This window comes from Stegodyphus dumicola, chromosome 7 (assembly GCF_044657685.1).
Source record: "Stegodyphus dumicola isolate Sdum_Otavi_A_Nest chromosome 7, ASM4465768v1".
Classification (NCBI taxonomy): Eukaryota; Metazoa; Arthropoda; class Arachnida; order Araneae; family Eresidae; genus Stegodyphus; species Stegodyphus dumicola.
The window spans coordinates 187,607,052-187,630,386 of NC_140774.1; the positions used below are offsets into that span (position 1 = coordinate 187,607,052).

The window sequence follows — 23,335 nt, forward strand, 5'->3', positions numbered from 1 at the left end:
TAAAGGGCTCACGTGTTATAAATGTGGCCGTCCAGGTCATATTCAAAAATACTGTAGAATGAGAGGTAATTTTTCCAGATCACCCTCACCTGCTTCTTCTGTTTCCTCAGCTGTATCTAGTAGTAATAAAACATCTTCTAAGTGTAAGAATAAACCCAAGTTGAGTAAAAGTAATAATTCCCATGCACAGTCCCATTTTATAGCTCAAGCCAATGTTAACAATTTGGAAGAAAATGATGATAGTTGGATTTTTGATACGGCAGCATCTCATCATTTTTGTAAAAATCGTGAATTGTTTGATACTTTTTCTCCTGTGAAAAATGAGAATATGCTAGTAGCTATTGATGGGGTAACTTTTCCAATTCATGGGAAGGGTACTGTTAAAATGAAATTTGGGGATACGGTTATTTTGCTTAAAGATGTGTTATATTCACCTGAACTAAGACGAAATTTAATATCTGGACCTAGGGTGGATATCAATGGAGCAAGATTTTATGGTAAAAATGGGCAAATTAAAGTTACTGATGATGAGAATTCAACTTTGTACAAGGCTAAGTTGATAGGAAGTAACTATCATGTGTTCCCGAAAATAATCAAAAAGGGGGGCAAATCTGTAAAATTTGAGGCATCCGCAGTTCAGAATAATAACAGTGAATTATGGCATGGTCGGTTTGGTCATATAAATTATGATACTATTGTCAGGACTAGTAAGAGACATTCAGTTCGAGGTCTTCCTGTGTTAAAGCACTCACCTAATTTGTTTTGTGAACATTGCCAAATCAATAAGCAAAGACGAATCTCCTATAGACCTTTAGAAGGTATTCAAGTAAAGAGACCGCTTGAAAGGGTTTTCTCTGATGTATGGGGACCTATTAACATTCCAGGTAGGAATGGTGAACGTTATTTCGTTTCCTTTATTGACGAATATTCTCGTTATGTGGTAGTGTACCCCATTGTGGAGAAAAGTCAGGTGTTTGAAGTATTTGAAAGGCATATAGCACGTGCAGAAAGATCTTTGAACCTTAAGTTGAAATACTTTAGGACTGACAATGGGCGAGAATATGATAATGATCAATTCAGGTCATATTGTAATAAAAATGGTGTAAAGCACGAATTTACAGATGTCTATACTCCAGAACAGAATGGAGTTTGTGAGAGATTTAATCAAACAGCTCTAAATAATGTACGTGCAATCTTACACGATAGTGGAATGAGTTCTGAATTTTGGTCAGATGCAGTAATGTATTTTGCATATTCATTTAATAGAATTTGTCATAAGGGCCAAGATAGAACCCCATTCGAATTATACACTAAGCGGAAACCATCAGTACGTCATCTTAAGGCATTTGGAACGATTGCCTATGTGGGAATTCCAAAGGCTAAAAGAAATTCTAAACTCTATCCAAAGGCAACAAAGGGCCGATTGATTGGGTACAGTGTACGAACAAAAGAGTACAAAATTTGGTTGGAAAATGAACAAAAGGTAGTGGAAACCCTAAATGCTACTTTTAAAGAGTCGATTGGAATGCAGAAAAGTGGCAGTGGAGCTGCACTGGGCACCCTACCTGATTTGGAATCTGAAGAAAGGGTAGAGTTCCAATCTACTGACACTCCAGTTGGCTATTTTCCTGAAATAGAAGAAAGAACCGATACCAATGTACCTTCTTCTACAATTGGCACTGATACTCAATCTACATTGAGACAAGTAACTTGGCTTCGTAAACCTGTTCCAAGGCCAGACGGCACTCGTACGGATGTGTATTATTTTGAGAGGGGGTGTAATCAAAGACTACGATCACCAAATGATGTAGAAAGGTATTGCACTGAACATAATATTCAGTATGATCCTACCTTGTTTGATTTCAAGGGAAGCAATACTTATAGTGGTGAAATCGACCCAACTGGTACTCCTTCAACGTCGTATACCCGAGATAGCTGACTAGATGTTTCAATTCCAAACACTTATAACCAGGCAATGAAATCTGCAGAAAAGCTTAAATGGATAGAGGCAATGGAAGAGGAAATGGCCAACATGCGAAAGCATAAGGTATGGCATCTTGTTCCACTTCCTAAAGACAAGACTCCACTAGGTTGCAGGTGGATTTTCAACATTAAATGTGACGAATTTGGAAACATTGTTCGTTTTAAAGCTCGTTTAGTGGCTCAGGGTTATCGGCAAATTAAATACGATACCTATGATGAAACCTACTCTCCTGTAGTCAACTTTTCAGTAATAAGGCTCTTTTTCTCCCTTTTAGTTGCACACCTAGGATGGGCAAATATACAATGTGACGTGAAAAGTGCTTATCTCTACGCTCCTTTATCAGAGGAAATTTACATGTCCCAACCTCAGGGTTTTGTGGAGCGAGATAAAGAAACTTTTGTGTGTCGATTAGATAGAGCCTTGTATGGTTTACATCAGAGTGGCCGATTATGGTACTACGAGTTGGTTAGAACACTATGTAACCTAGGGTTCATCAAGTTTGAGTGGTGTAATTGTGTCTATCGTTTTAAAGATTTTGTCATTCTGTTGGTTTATGTTGATGATATAGTTATATTTGGGAAAAGTGAAGTTCAGGCCAAAAGGATATTAAAAGTCCTGAGTTCACATTTTGATTTGAAAATTTTAGGTAAAACAAGAAAGCTTCTGGGTGTGGAATTTGAATATGAGAAAAATAGTGTTTTAATTCATCAGCACTTATATATAGAAGACATAGTTAATCGATTTAAGTCTTAAAATACAAATTACTTCCCTTCCAATAGTTAAAGGTGTGAAATACTCAAAGTCTCAGTACACAAGAAGAAACGACTGAAATGATGAATTATCCTTATAGAAATGTTTTGGGATGTCTATCGTTTCTTTGCAATCGTACTCGTCCGGATATAGCTTATGCTGTTAATATATTCTCTCAGTTCCAAAGCAATCCTCGTAAGTTTCACTGGGAAGGATTACTTAAACTTTTAGGGTACGTTTCCAATACCAGACAGCACAAACTCAAGCTGGTATGCAAGGAACTGAAGCTCAATATATATTCAGATTCGGATTTTGCTTCAAGCAGGGATGATATGGTGTCTATTGGTGGACAAATAGCTTTGTTGGGAGAATCACCTGTATCTTGGCGTACGTTTAAAGAAAGGGGAGTGAGTTTATCTACTATGGAGGCTGAATTTATCTCCATGACTGAATCAGCAAAAGAATTAGTTTGGTTTAAAAACATTTTGGATGAATGCATTCAGTTTAAAATTGCAAGTAACTATGTTTCGAGGCCAATATTGTTTGCTGATAACATGGCTGCTATATGTTTTACAAAATCACCCATTGAAAACTCAAGGACAAAACATATAGATGTGAAACTATTTTTCATTCGTGATCTATTGAACAGGGAAATTTTTGATTTAAAATATGTCCCAAGTAAAGATAATCTGGCTGATCCCATGACAAAACCGCTGACTAAGCATAATCTGGTAAAATTTTGTGGAACAATTTTCTTATGAAATTTGTTTTTATGTATTTAAATTAAGAGTTTTGTTAATTTGAAAAATATGTTATAAGTCATATATGATGGATATTAGGTAAATGTAAAATTGTATAGTGTAGAATGTTGTATGAGTGACCAGGGCCCTGGGTAAATGTATTGAGCGTATGATCATATATATGACTTTGTATTGTTTTGTAACATGTTGGACTTTCTTGCTATGGTAAAATTTTTTTGAATAATGGGATAAGATTTTCCCAAAGAAAAATGTTCTTAAAAATTTTCTGAATGAAATTGTGATATTTATTTATTCTTGTTTTGAATTTTTGTAAAGATACTGGCATTTGGTTTTTATTTCAGGTCGGAGATGATGATGTGGGGGGCATTTGTTGGAAAATATAGCTTATTTTAAACCTTTTACTGCATCATCTCTCCTCCTTGAAATGTTTATTTAGTTTAGTCTTTATTTTAATATAACATAGTAGTTACTTCTACTTTTCTTTTCTTGCTGCCACTGTTTGCATTGAAAATGGACTGTCTCAACCTAATTGAGATGCAAAAACGAAACAACGTTACGTCATCTGAAAAGCCGATTCGTGCCGATAGCTGATTGGTTGCCGTGAGATGACGTCATTCCTACTTCTGCTATAAGTATCTCGCGTCGCTCTGGCTCTAACTGCTTCTAGTTCCTGGTTTACCGGCTGGTGTGTGAGCGGTTTCCAGCCCCTTCCAAAGGATGCCTGCAGTCCGGTGAAGGAATGCTTTGATTCCGGTTTACAAGATGATGGTTCCAGATTGAAGTTCTTCAGTTCCGATGGTTCCAGATTGAAGTTCTTCATTTCCGGGGGCTGTCCTGTGAGTGACTGCCGTAGGCAGCGTCCGTGTTTCTTCAAGGAGGGTGGAATTAAAAATATGTGAGCGGCAACGATTCTTTGTGCAAACGGCGTTAGGCCGGTTTTAAGTGGTTTCACATTTAAATTTTTCAGGTGTTTTCTTGACCATTGATTATGGACTTATGGAATAGGTAGCCTGCTTTATTTTTAGGCGGCATGGTCACTATTTAGGACTTTTTCATTTTTTTATGAAATTTGTTTGTGTAGAATGCCAGTATTTTGGAGTACAGGTAAAAATATTTGATGAATGATGATTATGTTATGTTTTGCCTATTACTCTAATATTGTTGAAATTTATTTTATGTGTTTTTATTTTTATTATATTGTTAATAAATTGGTTAAGTTCAAAATCTTTTACTTGTCTTCAATGTCTGCACAGCATAACTCAGAGAGCTTTCATTGCTAATACTGCTAAATGTTTAATATCTTTAAACTTTAAACTTTGCTTTAGCATCAATAACAATACTAGATATGCAAACATTACTGGCAAAGTTTGAAATAGCTTTAGGCATTACAGTCAAAAGTCGTTAATTGGGACACCCATAATCTGGACCTCAAAGCTAAAATCTTTCTGCACATGCGCCCACCCATAATCCGGACCTCAAAGCTAAAATCTTTCTGCGCATGCGCTACGCTGATGCATGCGCATAGGCGTTTTACGCGTGCGCGCAAGACATTTACGACTGCGCATATGCGTTTAATGTATAACGGACGGTATAAGCTCTAATTATCTATTTCAGTTAATGTTGATGATTGCATTGTTCCTTAATCTTCGAATTGGATCCGGCTTATATTTTTTGCAGACTGTAAGTGCAATTTTAGAAAAGTAAGCTTGAATTTTCAATTATGTCAAATAGAATTTCCGATGCTGGAGCTCCCAAAGGATCTAGAAAATGAAAGTATGTTTCGATGTCCATCAAACAAAAAACGAATTGCTACAAAAAATGGATAAAGCCATATCCTTTGTTTATCTAACCGTTCGGAAATCTGTTTATCAATTTCACGCTGCTCTGCGCAGGGGGGGTGGGGACGTTGCCGCGCACAATGAACTGGAAGTTGATCTGTCAGCACTATCGTTATCTTCAGGGCAGATGTTTTTATTTTATTCGGCTTATAATTCCTTACTAAATGTAGTATTTAATCTCGATGTACTCCGTCTTTGATATGATTTAAATCAAATTCCTCATCATTATAAATATCACGAATACAAATCAAATAGTTTTCTGGTTGCAATTTTCTAATTTTGGCTATGTGTAAGGTATGCTTTACGCATGCGCGCGTTGAAAGAAATGTTTAATAAAGTAAACAAATAAATATTAAGCTTCTTTTTTTGTAAATTTTGATACTCTTTATATCATAATTGCTCATTATTTTATAAATTACAGTTTCATATTTTTAATTTTATAATTTCTGCATGCCATCTTACCAGATTTAAACTGATGATCTATAATCCGGAAAAATCGATAATCCGGAATCGTCGAAGTCCCGATGAGTCCGGATTAAAGACTTTTGACTTTATATAGAATGCCTAGGCTTTGTATATAAGGCCTAAAACTAGCCAGCAATGCATGAAACGATTCATATTTCACACATTTCCTAAGCATTCTATAGAATGCCAAATGACAAACCAGCAAAGTATGAAATACATTTCCAATTCGTTTTCGAAGAACCAAACTATACTTCAACCACTTCATCTGCGACCATGAGTGCAAACACACATGCGCCATTCGGACCGAATTATTCTCAAAATGGGGTGGAAGGATGGGGACTTTCTTTATTTCCATCATAGCTCTTTCCGGAGACGAGAAGAAGACCCTTCACGTCGCAGCAAGTAATAACTCCCCTTTTGGACGAGTCTATATGTTTCGGCAGAATGCCGACCAAGGTTGTGCTTGATACAGTCGAATTATACTTGCTAGAAGTTAATCAGTGATGTAGAAAAGCCAAAATGACTACTAAGAAGGAACCATGGAACAGGTGGCTGCTGAATTGCTAGGATGGGATGTTCTTGGAAAACAGAAGTACATTCATTTATCCTGTTAAAGAATGCGTCAGTACTATACAGTATTACGCCATGGACGGCGAATTATTTCTCATACTTCATGAAAACACATTTAAGTACTGGATGACGTGACGGAATGTTGAAAGAGCTTTCAATCAAATACAAAAATGCTACACGTAATGCTATTGAACTGACCACCTTTGTGAGCCCTGTCAGAAACAAAAAACAAGAAGGTGTTAAAAAGGGCATTGTTGTGAAACTTATGATAGTTTCTGAATTTAATTTCCGTAGTCAGGTAGATCTTGCCGATTCCCAGCCCCGGCCAGACAGAGACAGAAAATACAAATTATGTTGTATCAAGATAATTTCACCATCTTTTCTTTTTTCATATTTCAAATAACAATTTCTTAATGGCACACTTTAATTAATTTTCCAAAATAACATTTGTATTTCTGAGGAATGAACAACTTTTAAATAATACCCATATCTATCATAACCTTTTTCCATACTTTGCCTAAAGAGCATTTGTCATTCTATAGAATGCCTAGGTATTATATACAATGCCTAGGGAAAGTACGTAATAATTCTTATATTTCATACTTTGCCTAAAATTGTCCGGCATTGTATACAATGTCTAGGCATTCTATAAAATGGCAGTGTTTAATACTTTGCCGGTAACATATATAAATGCAACAATATCAGTACATGAAGTACTTAAAGATTGACATTCTATTTGATTTTATAAACCCATAAATGCATTCAAGCAACACGGTTATTTGTTTATTACTTCTTTTAGGCTCATATGCATCCAGTTTGGGCTCGGTACTTTCAAGAGCAATGCTGTTTAAATAGACACAGCTTAGACAAATAAACTGTTCCCAGCCAAGCTCATGACAGAGTAAAATTAATGTAAAAATCTGTCAAAGCAATGGACCTATGATATAAAATCAATATTATGGAGGGTGGTGGAAATGCGGTAATTCTGTGTATAACTATTGCCATTCAACAACACCAATACATTTGGAGAATTCTTAAATAAGCATTTTATTTATTGTTATCTTCACTTTTTAACATCAATATAGCAATTAGGAAATGCAAATCTTTTCCAACAGGATCATGCAGCACCTCAAACAAGCAAAGATAATTATTCTTTGGATTTTTAAAGCCTCTCCTCATTCACAACGTGTTAAATTACTAGATATCACCATGAGCAACAAAACAACCTACACTGCTGGCCATTAAAATTGCAACACCAGGAAGGAATGATCTGACGAACCTCAAAATCACATGAAAGGAAGAAGAGGTTGGCATATGCAAATAATTAGCATTTCAGAGCATTTAGATGACACAGGAGGGAGGAACGACATCTGTAGCACTGCATAAAAGAAAAATTGCAGAGTGAATTTCTCATTTGGAAAGTGCTTTGTAAGGTTGGAGTTTGCTCATAATATCGTGTTATGCCTCAAATAAGAAGAGAAAATGTTTACCAGGAAGTTCCGAAATTCAATAGAGGCAGGATTGTTGCCAATCGAAAGTTTAGATTATCGTTCCATGATACTGCCAGTCACATCCAACCACTGTCATGCCAATATGGAATCAATGGATTGCTGAAGGTCATACTGAATGGCATGTAGGATTTCAATGTCCTCCCATGACTAATGCCAGAGAGGACAGATTGTGAGGTCAGCCCTGCAAAATCATACGACCACATCCCAGAGCATTAGTCAGGAAATAGGCATGCTTACAGCACGGCCAGTATCAGCTCACAAGGTGTGTTGATGTTTGCAGCAGCGTGACCATTACTTCGGCTTCACTTGACAATGCAGCATAGGGAGAGATGGTGACTCTGATGCGCCAGACGATAAAAGCTGGGTACAGGAGTGGCACAATGTCACCTTTTCAAACGAGTCCCAGTTCTACGTGCATATTTTGATGGCCGCATACGTGTGTGGAGGAGACCGCACGTTGTCTGCTTGCATTTGATATCGGCATAGGGGCTCTGCACCTGGTGTGATGTTTTGGGCAGTCATTGGGTACATGACATGCATGTCTCTAGTTTGCATCGACAGTAATTTGAACGAAGGTACATTTCTGACATGTTATGTCCAATGGTTGTGCCTTATCTTCAACATTCCCAAACGCCATGTCCCAACAAAATAATGCAACATCACATGTTGCATGTCATGTTCTGATGTTCCTAGATACACAGATACACAGGGTATTCGATCGCTGCCTTGGCCTGCATGGTCTCCAGATATGTCACTCATTGAAAACATCTGGTCATGGGTCGCTGAGAGACTAGCCCGCCACCCCTCTCCAACTGATAGGGTTGATGAAGCGTGGCATAGACTTGAAGCAGCATGGAATGAGTTGCCCATTTCTGCCATTCAATCCCAGTTTGATTTTATGCCTAATGGGGTAAGGGCCGTTTTAGCTGATAGGGATGGCAGCTGTTTCTACTAATTTCTCAGCCCTGTAAACCTCAAAAATGCTTACAAATTTAATTATTTTGTCTTCATGCCATATTGTTTACATGCAATAAATATCATTTTTGTATTTGCTTTACTTCATTGTGTTGCAATTTTAATGGCCAGCAGTGTATTTGAACTAGTCATCCAGCATTACCAAATATGACAAATAAAGACATAATGATTTAGCAAGCTTATATAATTCACCAGACATAAATATGATGAAATATTTCTAGAATTCAAAAAATTCCTTTCACGAATAACTGCCATTAAAGCTACCTATGTGAATTTCTCCTAAACATACCCAAAATATTAATACACAAACTACTATGTCGAATTTTGCCAAAATATGATTAAGATTAAATTTTACTATTATAAATTCAGATATAACATATAGATCATACATCTTTATAATAAATAAATGATCAATAAAGAACTATTCAATACTTACTGGTTCAGGTTTAATCCATTTACGGATATTTTGTTGCATACATCGTATATCATTCATAAGGAATTCTACTTCATATAAGACAGCTTCTTGGTTTGGCTAACAACAAAAACTACAATTTAGTTTAAATTACTTAAAACTTCAAAATACAATTAAGACCACACAGTCTTTAATAATCAACATATTAATATTAAAAGAAATTTCTAGTTTCATGAACAGCAGTAACAATGAAAAAAATTCATAATAAGCAAATGAAAATGATTTGCAGATGACTTATTTTAATTAACTAACAGATGCTACTTTCTTCATCACAAATGAGTAAAAAATTCAATACTCTTCTGTTATCAGAACCACATTCCGTATGTATGCATTGTGTGTATGTGCATTATATGTATGCGTACACACATACATTAATATATACATATATACATGAACACATGCATCCATACATGCATACATTTCTGAATCCAGTCCCCAAAACAGAAAAGTAACAAAATTTCTAGTGGTATGAATATTTAGATGTGAAAATACTTGCTAAATAAGCAATACGTCCAAATCACTGATATTTCAAAAAGATAATACAGTACAATGTTTTTCAAAATACTCTTTTTAAAGTAAGTAATAAAAGCATCCTTAGACTGGCACACTAAGAGAAAACTCAACTTTGAGTATCACTCAAAATCTATGTCAATTTAAGATTTTTTTCTTTCTCTCCCCCTTTTTTGGGCATATTTAAAATTTTATATTAGCACATTTTTCTTTTAATCAGATAAAATATCTTGCTTTAAAAAATTATATGAAAGCATTCATAGAAATTTTAAACTTCACATCAAATTATTAAGAAATATGTTTAATCCAGTATTATCAACAAGTATTTTCAAGATAATAATTATATACCTATTTCTATGAACTTTAAACAATGATCATGAATAACTGAGAGTTCTAGTACTAAATCACTCCTCTGTTTCAGATTTGACAATGAATGAAGATATGTCAGTACTTTTCCGTTTTGCACCTTCACGCCTTTTTGGTCCCTTTGAAACAGAAGCCATGCAGAGACTCAATGATAGCACCATTGGTGGCCTATGTGTGCATGTAAACGGGTGCATAACAAAAAAGTACCAATATTTCTATATATACAAGTACCTGATAACAAAAAGGAATTCTAACTTTTACACAATTATTAAGTCATTTCATTTTTAATAAATTAGTCAATATTATTTTGACTGTTATAATAAAACTATATTTAGACTTGATACGGTCCGATATTTCAGATAAGGGGCCATTTATAAGTCCAGATATTATATATCAATGCCAAATATGATTTTAAGTTACCTAGAGAATTTTTTTGGGCCCCCAAGAAAGCGGGGGGCTTAAGCTATAGCTTATACGTAAATCCTGCACTGACTACAAGATCTGTTTGTAAAATAATGTCAGCAAGTGTACAAGTGACATTTATATAAACATTCATGTAAATATGACTTTACCAGTCAGATTTCCAAGCTGCAAAAGTCTGTTCAAGAAGTGTGTTTAAAGCTTTTTGGACAAGGTGCTTTGAGGTCATCAATCATTATATAACAATATCCTTTCAGGGGAGATTTCAAATGGGCAAACAAAAAGAAGTCTGAGAGAGCCTAGTCGGTACTGTAAGGCGGTTGGAGGGGCATTGCCATGTTAGATTTGGCTTGGTAGTTAGTTACTACAAGGGCACTGTGGGCTGCCAAATTGTCATCATGCAATTTCCAGTTGGTGCTAATGTCTGGTCTGACACACCAGATTCCTGCTTTCAGTCTTTTGAGGACTTTTACATAAAATTTAGAGTTATGTTTGTCATGAGAGGTAAAAACTCAAAGTGGCTGATCTCTCTAATGTAAAAAAATCATAATGAACATGGTCTTGATCTTTAAATTGCTAAAATATAGCTAAAAAAAGCAAAAATGCTGAATAGGCTGTAGATAATCAGAACTTTAAAGCACACTTTTTTAAGGTATAAAAATTACACAATAAAAAAGCAATTTAACATTTCAGAGATTTTAAAAATATATATGGTAAAAAATAATAATAATAATAATAATAATAATCACCTTTCCTATATCCTGGCTCACAGCTTTAACAAGTTTTTGTTCATTTTCAGCACATAATCTGTAAAAGTTTTTCAGCTGCTGTATTCGAAAAGACACATTTTTTGTAACTCCACTCTTAAAGGCATTATGTGCTTTCTGTACCACCTACAACATTATAAACAGAAAAATTGAGAGATGAAGGAAAAAAAAAAAGCTCTAACATGAAAGATTAATTTCAATTATATTGTGACACTGATTTTAATATTTAAAAAATCAGGATACACATTTTTAAGTTCGTTTAAATAGTTTTGACTTTATAACAAAAACAGAAACGGTACTTACGTATTATCGCAACCAGGTCAAAATTTGCATAAATTGCAAAATTTGGCGACCCTACTTACGGCAACCCTACGTAGTTTTGTAAAAAGATATTTATGTTATACGTAGTTTTGTAAAAAGAGCATGTGGAGATTCACAAAATTTTCCTGCATTTTCGTGCAAATTTTTGTTTATGAGAAAATAGCAGTGTACATGGATAAAGTGAAGAGTTCAATTCTGGGATATTTTTTTAAGTAAAAATAAGTCGACGTGTACATGGTTATGGCGAATACGGTTTTTAATCAGTGCTAAAAGCAATAGCCAAAAGATTTCCGCCTAAAAAATAATTCTGCAACTTATTCAAATTCGAAACCAGAAGGGTTTAATTGCTATTTTATATTTTAAAAGAAAATAATATAAAAAACTGTATTAAAAATTATCTGCAATTAATAAATGAACATTTTCTTTCTATTCATACTTTTTTACTCAAACTTACAAATAGCGTCAACCTGGTTGCGATAATACGTAAGTACCACAGAAACTTTCAAAAGCATCAGCTTGCTGCTGAAGTTGTTGATTATTTAGGAATGATTTTCAATTTTTAGCATTAAACTCAAAAAATTAATAAAAGCAAATTCTGCAGAGAAAGATTCCTCAATTTTTTTTATTCGTTGCTTCTTTTTCTGTATATTTAAATATACTGACTATCCTGTCAACCAAATTCATATGGCACATCCTTTAATGGACCACATAACCTAAATTCTGCAGAGAAAAATTCCTCATTTTTTTTTTTTTTTTTAATTCGTTGCTTCTTTTTCTGTATATTTAAATATACTGACTATCCTGTCAATTAAATCCATATGGCACATCCTTTAATGCACCACATAACCTGTATATGGTCATAATGGATAACTAAGTTCTAAATAGATATATGGAAAAATAGCTAATTAACATTGATATACTTCAGACTAATGAAATACAAGGAAGACAATACAACAATATATCATAAACACTTTTAAAAATTACTTTGAATGCACAGATGCAAAATAAATACCATGCATAGCTGTGACTTTTTAAAGAAAGTTCAAATAAAAAGCTCCTTTTCTTTTCAACTGACCAATTCAGTTGCACTTTCTTTGCCATTAACAATTTCAACAGCTTTTTCAAAAATCAGTCCTTGTAAAACTAATATAGATGCAATTAATTCACAAATGTGAATATAATACAATTTTCACATCTGTGAATTAACTTCTATCATGTCCAGCATCAGAGCACACAGGCTGTTGTTGCTAATGCTCACTCGTCTGATCTCAATACAAGCCCTCAAAATTCCTCGCAGCAAGAAGCTCAAGTTTATGTCTGTCATTGGCAACAGCCTTGAGCACCTTACAGGTGACAGTGTGATTTAGTTCAGTTCCACCCCCAATTTTGATGGAAACCACCTTGGTGGGATGGGGTCCGAGGGTCTCTCACCCATCTTCCTCCACCACCAGTGGCGTAGCTAGGATTCCAGCGCCCAGGGACAACTGAAGAATTAGCACCTCTTTCTGTGTGCAAAGAATGCAAAACATTTCATTAAAAAATTTCGTAGCATCAATTTGGCGCCCCCTGAATGCTGCGCCCGGGGACAGATGTCCCTTCTTGCCCCACCCTAGCTACGCCACTGTCCACCACCAATTTCTTGAGAGGACTTTCGGCTTGGGCATATTTAGACTGCCCCCATGCCACATGGACATTACACATTTACAAATATCTATGCCTTCTCTGGGATTTGAACCCCGGGCCTTTGGCATGGCAGTCGGCGAAGTTAACCACTATACTGGTTGGGTGGCAGAGCACACAAGTTCTACTTACAAGCCACCCTTTTTTTAAAATATAATTTTTTCTCATCATTCTGAAAAAAGCATGTTCAGTTTTTATCTCAATCACAAGCAGTTTTCAATTTCTTCTGAAGAAAAGCACTGTGAATTGCCTAAGCAAACAAAATAAGGGTAAAATAAGGGTAATAACAAATAAGGGTCTTGTATCAAAAACTGAAAGTGCTATATATCTAATAATTAAACGAAGGTATTATGTATTTCATTACGATATAAACTTTACTAATTTCACGTGCAAAAATATGCAAGTATAATAATAACATTTCTAACACATATACAACTACATAAACAAAGACTCATCACAAATGCAGCAAGATACTAATAGCAATTTAGTAAAATTAATAGTTGGCCCATGATTATTTGAAATTACTTAACAAGGTACATGTGAAGGACGATTACATAGTTTTACACTTATCTAAATTAATGAGCTAATCTTTGGAATATGGTAACAGGTAGTTTGGTGACATTTTGGTAAGGCGATAAAAGTTACTAGCTAGGACTTGAGTACTGTACATGGATAAAGTCAAGAGTGTGTGCAATGCCCTTTTTGTGCAACTCTGGGATGTTTTTTTAAGTGAAAATAGGTCGATGTGTACATGGATGATACCGTGTATGTGCAATTCTTAAAAACGTGGCAAGCAGTTTGTGATTCTGCACTTTCTCCTAATTTCGCACCTAATCTTCATCATGATCAAGCATTTTTGTTCCATAAAAGTTCTAGTATAAGCATAATTCAGCTAGCAGATTGTTGGAAAAAATGTTGAGTAAAAAAAAGGCCTTTACTTCGTGAAAACAAAATGGCATCCAAAACAAAACTAGCAGGTTGCTGTAGCAGGATTGGTTGCCAAATTTCTGCCAAAAAATCGTGAAGTTACCATAATCCAAAGATTAACTAATTAATGTTTCAAACAATTTTGCAAATTATGAATAGACATAAATGATTTATCAGAAGGATAAATCAAAGACTTGAAGAGCATAAAAAAGGCCACAAGAATCTGAACTTGCAAGCCAGCAACAGATTTTTGTTCATTAATACAAGCAAATTCGGTACTTCCTTATTTTAGCGGCTTCCAACACCAAAACATTGCCACGTATTCTTATACCTCTCGAGATGTTACATCTTGGTTGATCAGCAATTAAATTTTGGAAGCTGCTATTAAAATTACCATAAATTCTTATTATAACATTCTAAGCACAAACACTAAGAATGTCACTCACAGTTAAACATTATGTATATCAAAAGGCGAGAAGCAACATAATCTACAAAAGCTCAAAATCTAAAAAACAAATATAATCCACCAGTGTTCTTAAATGAAAGTAGTTCCAAAAATTAGTTGTGAAGTACTAAACTACATAGTTTGGGCTAAAATGCAGAATCACCCACTTATTTGGCGTTTGTTTAGCACTTTTTACAAAGTAAGAACTGGATTTTTGTTAATTTTCTTTGACTTTTTAAGTGAAAATAGGTCGATGTGTACATGGATAAAATCAAAAGAGTGCGCAAAGCTATTTTTGTGCAATTCTGGAATGTTTTTTGAAGTGAAAATAGGTCGATGTGCAAATGGATACAGAGTAAGTGCAATTCTTAAAAACGCGCCAAGCAGTGGGCAAGCGATTGTGCACTTTCTCACATAGTTTGTACTGAAGTATAAACTACTATACCTATTTCTAATAATTCGTTAATTTATACCCCCTCAAAAAAGTTAATAAAAAATTAAAACAAACACAGTACTTATAATATAGATGAAATTTGTTATGTTATTAATTAAAATAGCTACCAAAAATTTGCAATTTTTTTTTGTTCTGTTTACTTTGTTATTGTCTTACATAACTTACTATATTAAATCACTCTGCAATATGATATTAAAAAAAGAGAGATGAATAGCAGAAAATTAATTTTTCCATGTAAGTTCTCTTGCACAATTTTTAATGCCAACTGGGTTCGAACAAAAGAATTTCATTACCTTTGAAAATTCAGCAGCAGAAGCCATTGCTTATCTCTGGGGTTTCTGTAAAAGATAATAAAAAATATTATTTAAACTACGATAAGAACAAACTACTGAGCTCTTAAAAAAACATCAGGTGAAAAAAAAGGAAATGAATAGCAGTAATATAAATTTTGTCTACATAAAAATAAGCAGATCAGTAACGAATTCTAAAACCTGGCATCCTCGCATTCAAGGCAACTGAAAATTTAGTAAATTCTAACCCACAGGTTCTCTACCTCTTTTGCTCCTTTCATTATTGCTAGTCGATCATCTCACCCCCTCCATTTTAAAACTGGAAAAATATACAGTTAGTCAATAAAGTCTGCGTATATCAAGAAAAGTAATATCATATCCAAATTTTAAGGTGCGAAAAGAGTAGTTTCTTAAAGTTTTATTTTTTAAATATTTAGTTTCAATAAGGGACTTTGAAATTATTTAACTGTAATATTTTCATATCTAATAATTTATGCACACTAATTTTTTAAAGGTAAGTGGCCAGAAATCAAAGCCAATAAAGTGTGCGTACAATGCAAAGGAGGCGGGGGATTTCTTATCCAACTTTTAAACTTCAAACTTGAGAATGCAAAAAAGGTTACACTTTTAAGGTCCTTGACTTCCAAAGCAAATTTTACGTTAATTGGATGTTGTTATTTTTATTTTCTTTGATGAAAATGACGGTTGATCTTTACATTATGGTAACTTGGCGTTTTTTTGGCGAAAATTTGGCGACCAACTCTCCTACAGCAACCCTCTACTTTTTTTTCCCGCCGCCATTTTGTCTTCACGAAGTAAAGACATGTTTCTTTTCTTTTTATCTACTGAACACTTCTTCCAACAATCTACTAGCCGAATTACACTTATGCTAGAAATTTTACCTAACAAAACTGCTTAATCATGACAAATATTCACTGCAAAATTGGGAAAAAGTGCACAATACCATACTCCTTACGCGTTTTTCAAAATAACACATACACATAAACCATGTACACGCCGACTTATTTTTACTTAAAAAAACATCCCAGAATTGCACAAAAATGGCATTGCTCACACTCTTCACTATATCCATGTACACTGCTTTTTTCTCATAAATTAGAAAAATTTCACGAAAATACATGACAATTTTCTCAATCTTTAAACCCGGTAAAAAGAACATATATGAAATTACCTGATCGCGAAAAAGTATTTACCCTTTCCAAATATGAACATTTCCACATATAAAATAAATAAAATATCCAAAAACTTTTACCTCTAAATCATCTATTACATTATACATCGTCTATATTTTAATTAAATGATAGTTATTATTATATTTTAATTAAATGATAGTTACATTATACACGTCACCAACGAATTCATACCGCAAGCATTACAAATACTTAGTATCAAATATTTAAATTATTTCCATGCACGTTTACTTCAACTAAAACGTATACCAAATTCCTACAAACATAAAATTCACAAAATAACTATCATTTAATTAAAATATAATTAAATTCAAAAACACTACTTAAAATATAAATGCGCACATACATTAAATTAATACATACATAAATACCCATTTCGAATTCACTTTAGTTACGGCCATGGGATCCAAAAATTCACGAACACTGTTTCACACAACACAGAATAAAGCCAAATACAAAATTTCCAGATTTTTTCCCGATTTCCCCCCTTTTCCGATTAAAGAACCGTAATTCGTCCATTAATATCACATGACATATCCCATGATCTCTCATTTCCCTCACACAAAATAATGCGTAATCGGAACTGAGTACTGCTCACATTATTACCAAAGTCCCAGGTAGTAACCTTTATCGCCTCCAAAATGTCGCCAAACTACCAGTTACCATATTGTAAAGATCAACCAAAATGACAACCAATAAAGAAATTCCTTTAGCTACGAGACAACTAATTATCATATTGGAGATGAAAGTAAAACTCTTTGTTATATTGGTAAAACCATTGGAAAACCATTTTCTAGTGTGCAAAGAGTTATTCAAAACTATCTTGACACTGGTAGTGTTGCTGTAAAACCAAGACCGAAGAAGCTACCGCAGAGAGAAGAAAGAAAAATTATTTTACGAATTAAACAAAATCCTAAACTTTCTGCTGCAAGCATTGAAAAAGACATTTTGTTAATTTGCAACATGGAAATTTCTCCTGAAACCGTACGAAAAGTGCTGCGAAAGGCCGATTATCATGGACGCAAACCTAGGTTTAAGCCATGCATTTCCGAGACAAATAGAAAGAAAAGAATTGCTTTTGCCAAAACATATTTAAACTCTTCGCAGGACTTCTGGAACAATGTAATTTGGTCAGATGAAAGTAAATTTACAATATTTAAAGTTACTGGTCCCCCCTAATGTATGGAGAAAACCAGGAACAGAACTGAATCTGAGAAATTTAAATCCAAATGTCAAATATGGAGCTGGCGGTGTGATGGTATGGGGGTGTATGTCGTCGAAAGGAGTTGGAAATTTTCACATTATTGATAAAGTCATGGATAAGCATATTTATCTGGATATTCTGAAGAAAAATCTACGAGACAGTGCCCGAAATTTAAACCTTTCTAATACCTTTATTTTCCAACAAGACAACGACCCGAATCATACAGATAAAATTGTGAAGGAATATCTCCTCTATCACACTCCAAGACAGTTGCATACTCCTCCACAGTCACCAGACCTCAATCCAATCGAACATTTGTGAGCAAAATTGGAGAAACGAATTCGAAAATACAATATTACGTTTCGAAATGAGCTAATTAGTAAATTGCAGGAAGAATGGGCGAAATTCACGTCGGATGACACTGAAAAACTAGTTCAGTCAATGCCCAGACGTCTGCAAGCTGTTTTGAAGAATAAAGGATATCCTACAAAGTATTGAAGTAATGTAAAAAACTTATATTTTGATTTTTTTTTAAGTGTACGCAGACTTATTGGAGGCAATTTCTGAGTTTTTTTGACAAAATATATTTTTGAAAAAAAGTATTACACTGAAATTATTTACTTTTTATTTAAGCTTACAATTTTAGCTAATGGAAGAAAAAAATGCAATGGTTAAAATACATTTTTCTATGCTTTAAGTGTTTTTTAATTTAAAATTTAGTATGTACGCAGACTTTTGTGGCTAATTGTATGGACATTTAATTATATTTAGATTATCTTTTAATGTGTTTTATAAATTAAACAAGAAAAAGGTCAAAATGTTGATAAATACAAAAATCTGCAGAAAAATAGTCCTTTACATTTATAAAATAAAACTAAATACTTAAAAAGGTAAATAAAAGGCTGATCACATCTCACGCTCCAAAACTATGAAATTTTGTGGGTGGACTCCCTGCTTTTTGAGAAATATACAGAAATTTTTTTGCAACAAAAATATATTTTCTGTAAAATATATAACGAATACTTTACTGAAAAGGTAAACAACTCATTTAGCTATTATAAAATAAAAGGTAACGCTTATAAATGAAATATTGCGAAAGGCATAAAATAATCATAACAAACATTTGTTTTGCTCTGTTTCATTAAAATACTATAAAACTAACCAATTTCACATCTAAAGTAACTATGCATACAGATTTTATTTACAAATCAACGGATAAACAAAATACAAGGTCGATGAACATCATTACTGTTTCATTTTCTAAAAATACGTCATAAACTGAAGAATAAAGTTGAAATTAAATACCGGAAACAAGATCTACATCACAAATCATTAATAATAACTTTCACGCAAAATTTCAAGTCAAATAAAATTTGTTATACCACATATACACTGCAAATCACAGAATTCAAATTTAAGAGAAAAGCCTGAATGCTTACCAACGATCTTTAACATTCACGGATAATCTACGCACATTGAAAGTTCACAAGAATGAAATTATCGCATTAGTATCAAACTTCAGTACCCAACCGGAAAAAGTTTGTTTCATATCTCCAACACGCTCACGTGACCTTGAACCTTTTAGCCCCCCCCCCTTGAACGTCACACAGGGCACTTAGTTGAGAAACAGTAGGATACTAGAATAGACATAAATTGCTCTCCTGGCGACTTGGCAACTTCTTGAACATCTTGTTATCGATGTTTGGCGCTTCATTACGCCTAAACTTCCCAAGTTTTTTAAAATATTTTCTCTGCTGGAAAAGTCTGGATAGTTAGAGAGTGAAGGAGATTTTATCTAACCCTCAATCTCCTTGGAAGTCTTTTCTTTACGGATGAATTCCGCGGGAAAAGAATTTTGGGTACTTTTCCGTTTCGCCGGCGCAAATCTCGCCAAGCAGACTTTATTGGCGACAACATACGGTATACACATAAAAAATGTTAGTTCTAAAAGTTCTTTTTTTGAAGGCAAAAACATTTTAATATCGCTTAAAATTTTATAAAAAGCCAATAAATAAAGACAATAAATTTGTAAAAAGACATTAATTTAAGAATTTACTATGCTTTCATGGTTCAACATCCTGATTCGCCGGTTCATATCACGTGAACCCAAGCGATCTCATCTCACGTAAACTACTCTACAAAAATCTAATGCTCTCAGTAATTATCTACATTAATTTCAAGTTAAATCTTAATTTGGAACACAAGTTTAAATGCAAGAAATATTTCAATTCGTACGAACAGCTTACACAGAAATTATGTAAAACTGCAGTGCTTTACTTCGTTAATGCATTCTCATTAGAATTGATGAATTTAACCCTTGACTTTACCTTTTCTATATTTTCGGCTTCGGGTAAGCGCTGTGATTGCATCCTGATTGACTTAATTACCGAAAATGGCCTTAGACATAAAACTGAACTATCTGATAAAAATTCTATGTAATTATATGCTAGTATTGAAAGAAACAATCAATCTGATAAGACAAAGCGGCGACTTGTTTTGAAAATGAGGCGTAAAAGGTTACCAGCGAGAATATTCCGTTTGGCATCGGTTGTACCATTATTGGCGACTTCATCGCTTGCGCCGGCAAAACGGAAAAGTACCGAATTTTGTAGGAATTGTCGCTGAAGGTATCTGGATATTCAGTTCTAATAATGATAATGCACTGGTCATTATTAATACTGAATCATTATTAATTGGTACTGAAAGTATTCAGTATTAATAACAGTAATGCACTGGTCAGAAAAAAAAAAAAAAAAAAAAAACTGTAAAAAGGATCTTTGTGTTCATTCTTATAAGTAAAGTTCAATGAAAGGCAGTTGAATAGTAAAACAAGGTGAACATTATCACGCGCTCTCGTAAGATTCTATGCAGAAATGGGCAAATTTTTGCTTTCCTTCGTGGCATGAGGAAACAAAGCGCTGCTTTATGCTCATTTCAATTTAATTTTGTCTGATAAGTTGGATAAAGTTTTCGCGTATGGAAGACGAAATGCGTAGCTGAGAAGGCATTTGACATATTGTGAGAAACTGCGTACGACGGGAAGAATGGAAGCGGAACAGGCACTGGGGCAAGTCTGCAGAAACCTAAAAATAGTCAAAAGCATCATGTCAAGAACCTGGAAATAGCTTAAGACACCGATGATGTATGCAGACAACAAGATAAAAAATGTACCATATTTTCAAGACCATTCATTATTTGGCAACGATTTCTAAAAGAGATACACAACTGATGCTAGTCCAGATTGGGAAGAAGTTAACTGCAGCTAAAGCAATTCAACTATTTATATATACCCTGAGTAACAGGCTGCATAAAAGAGGGTTGTATGCGAGAAAACTCATCATTTGTGTTCGACTAACTCGAGCTGCGAAATGCGCCCGTTGCAGTGATCATCGAGATTGGAGTACCTTGGACTGGAGCCAATGGTGTAGCTAGGATTTCAGCGCCCAGGGACAACTGATGAATTTGTGTCCCTTTCTGTGTGGCAAAAATGAAAACATTTCATCAAAAAATTTCGCAGCATCAATTAGGCGCCGCCTGGATGCTGCGCCCGGGGACAGATGTCCCTCCTTGCCCCACCCTAGCTACGCCACTAGCTGGAGCAGAATTCTGTTTACTGGTAAATCTCGTTTATATCTGGAGACTACCCCAGACGTGTAATAATTTGAAAGGAGAAAAACATATGCAATAAGCCTAAAAGCTCTTGTGAAAGGCTTTGGTACAAAGGTGATAAAATCATGGCACGCACGGGTATCATTCTGAATGGCGCACTGACCTGCACATTTTTATCGCGCAACTGTGAAATATACAGAAATGAGGATCTTGATCCTTGCATCAAGTTACTTAGGGATGAAATCAGTAATAACTTCCTCCTAATGGATGATAATGCTCCCGCTCTTTGCGCTGCACTACTGATCAATTGTCTCGACGGAGAATGAATCCAGCGGAATGAACAGTCCCCATATTCTCCGGATTTAAATCCAATAAAACATATGTGGGATGCATAAGATCGCCTATTTGCATCATTGCTAGCGTCCACCTAGCACGTTCCAGGAACTTTAAGGCATTATTCATCGTGAATACACTTTGCTGCCGTAGGAACGTTTGAGCAATCTCATACAACATGGAACATCGCTGTAAAGCTTGCATATCGGTCAGGGGTGACTGCACATATTATTAACTTTTTCTTGTGCATCTCAAGGAAGCTGTAGCACCAAATTCCCTACCTCACTTCATATCACATTTCCTATGTTGCTACTGAAATTTATTTTTTGTAGAAATAGGCAGTTCTACAAGTTGAAGGTATGCCAGCATGACAGAATAAAGATTTCATGCACATTCCATGTTCTTAGCTGCGAAATCATTCAAGTTGCGTGAGTTTTTAAAGTTATTACTTCAATTTTCCTGCCAGTGTATAAGTTCAGATCTGCGAATAATAACGTGTTCAGATCTTGGAATGACGAAATCGTCAAGTTAAATCTTGAAGATGATTTCTTTTGGCAATTTGTCTGTGGACTAAAATGCTGGAAATAGAGAAACCGCCCTATCATGCACCTAATGGATATGCCTTCAGTGATGATAAAAGACCTGAATTATTCTCAGATTTTCTTTGGCAACAAATCGTGCCTAGCAAAAATCTAAAAAGGATCCAATAGAACAGCATCGAGTGCCGAGTGATCAGTTAGCGAGTCGTTTCTTCGGCCTGGTTAAAATATCATCCATTAGTATTACACCTCTTCACAATGGGTTGTTATGGGATACAATCCAATACAGCTGGAGGATCTCCTCTTCATCTTAATATTATTGACATAAACTATGATGTCCCATCTCGGGTCAACCGTAAATCCGAACCGGCTCCTCTTGAACAGAATCATGAACCACAGGTTCGTCTGACTTTTTTGTACACTTGGCTGTATATGTATATAGTGCTACAAGTTCAGTAGGAAATAAGTTATTTCATAGGTTATTTCATGCTTTAGCTACTAATTTCATAGAATAACGAATTTCACCCCTTTTAACGTGTAAACAGCCATGATTCATCAGGCTTGTTAGTATTAGCTACTACACTGCAATATATTGAATGGTTTTAATTAAAGTTCGGAATTAAAAAGGCTGAGAATCACCGGTGAGAAATAGCACACCCTTTTAAATTCGTTGTAAAGTGTTATATAAAAATTATAATATTAATTTATGTTTCTTATAAAAATATGAAAAGTATCGCTTTCATTCGCACGCAAAATTTTTGCAATTAACAATAATTTGCTCTGAACATAACATATACAAAGAGTAATATCTTCTTGAGTTAGATTCTCAGACAGCATTTACCATTCATTATCTCAGATCATGATGAAATGCTGGTTAAAAAAACAAGGTTAAATTAAGTAATTATTTTAATAAAGTATGCAGGGTTTGTTCAC

General features: G+C 34.5%; 1 protein-coding gene across 3 annotated transcripts in view; it reads right to left on the reverse strand.

The window, feature by feature from the left end:
* LOC118185852 (aldehyde dehydrogenase, dimeric NADP-preferring-like) overlaps nucleotides 1-23,335 on the reverse strand; it is a 125,075-nt gene that overhangs the window by 37,513 nt on the left and 64,227 nt on the right. For 2 of the 3 annotated variants that reach the window (XM_085821171.1, XM_085821173.1), the window contains exons 2-4: nucleotides 15,510-15,554; nucleotides 11,372-11,515; nucleotides 9,291-9,386 (exon numbers count right to left, since the gene is read on the reverse strand). In XM_085821171.1, the coding sequence (XP_085677297.1) occupies nucleotides 9,291-9,386; nucleotides 11,372-11,515; nucleotides 15,510-15,536 (267 nt within the window). In that variant the 5' untranslated portion in view covers nucleotides 15,537-15,554. Of the gene's footprint in view, nucleotides 1-9,290; nucleotides 9,387-11,371; nucleotides 11,516-15,509; nucleotides 15,555-19,360; nucleotides 19,513-23,335 lie in introns of those variants that run through there. The other variant, XM_085821172.1, reaches the window with a different exon arrangement.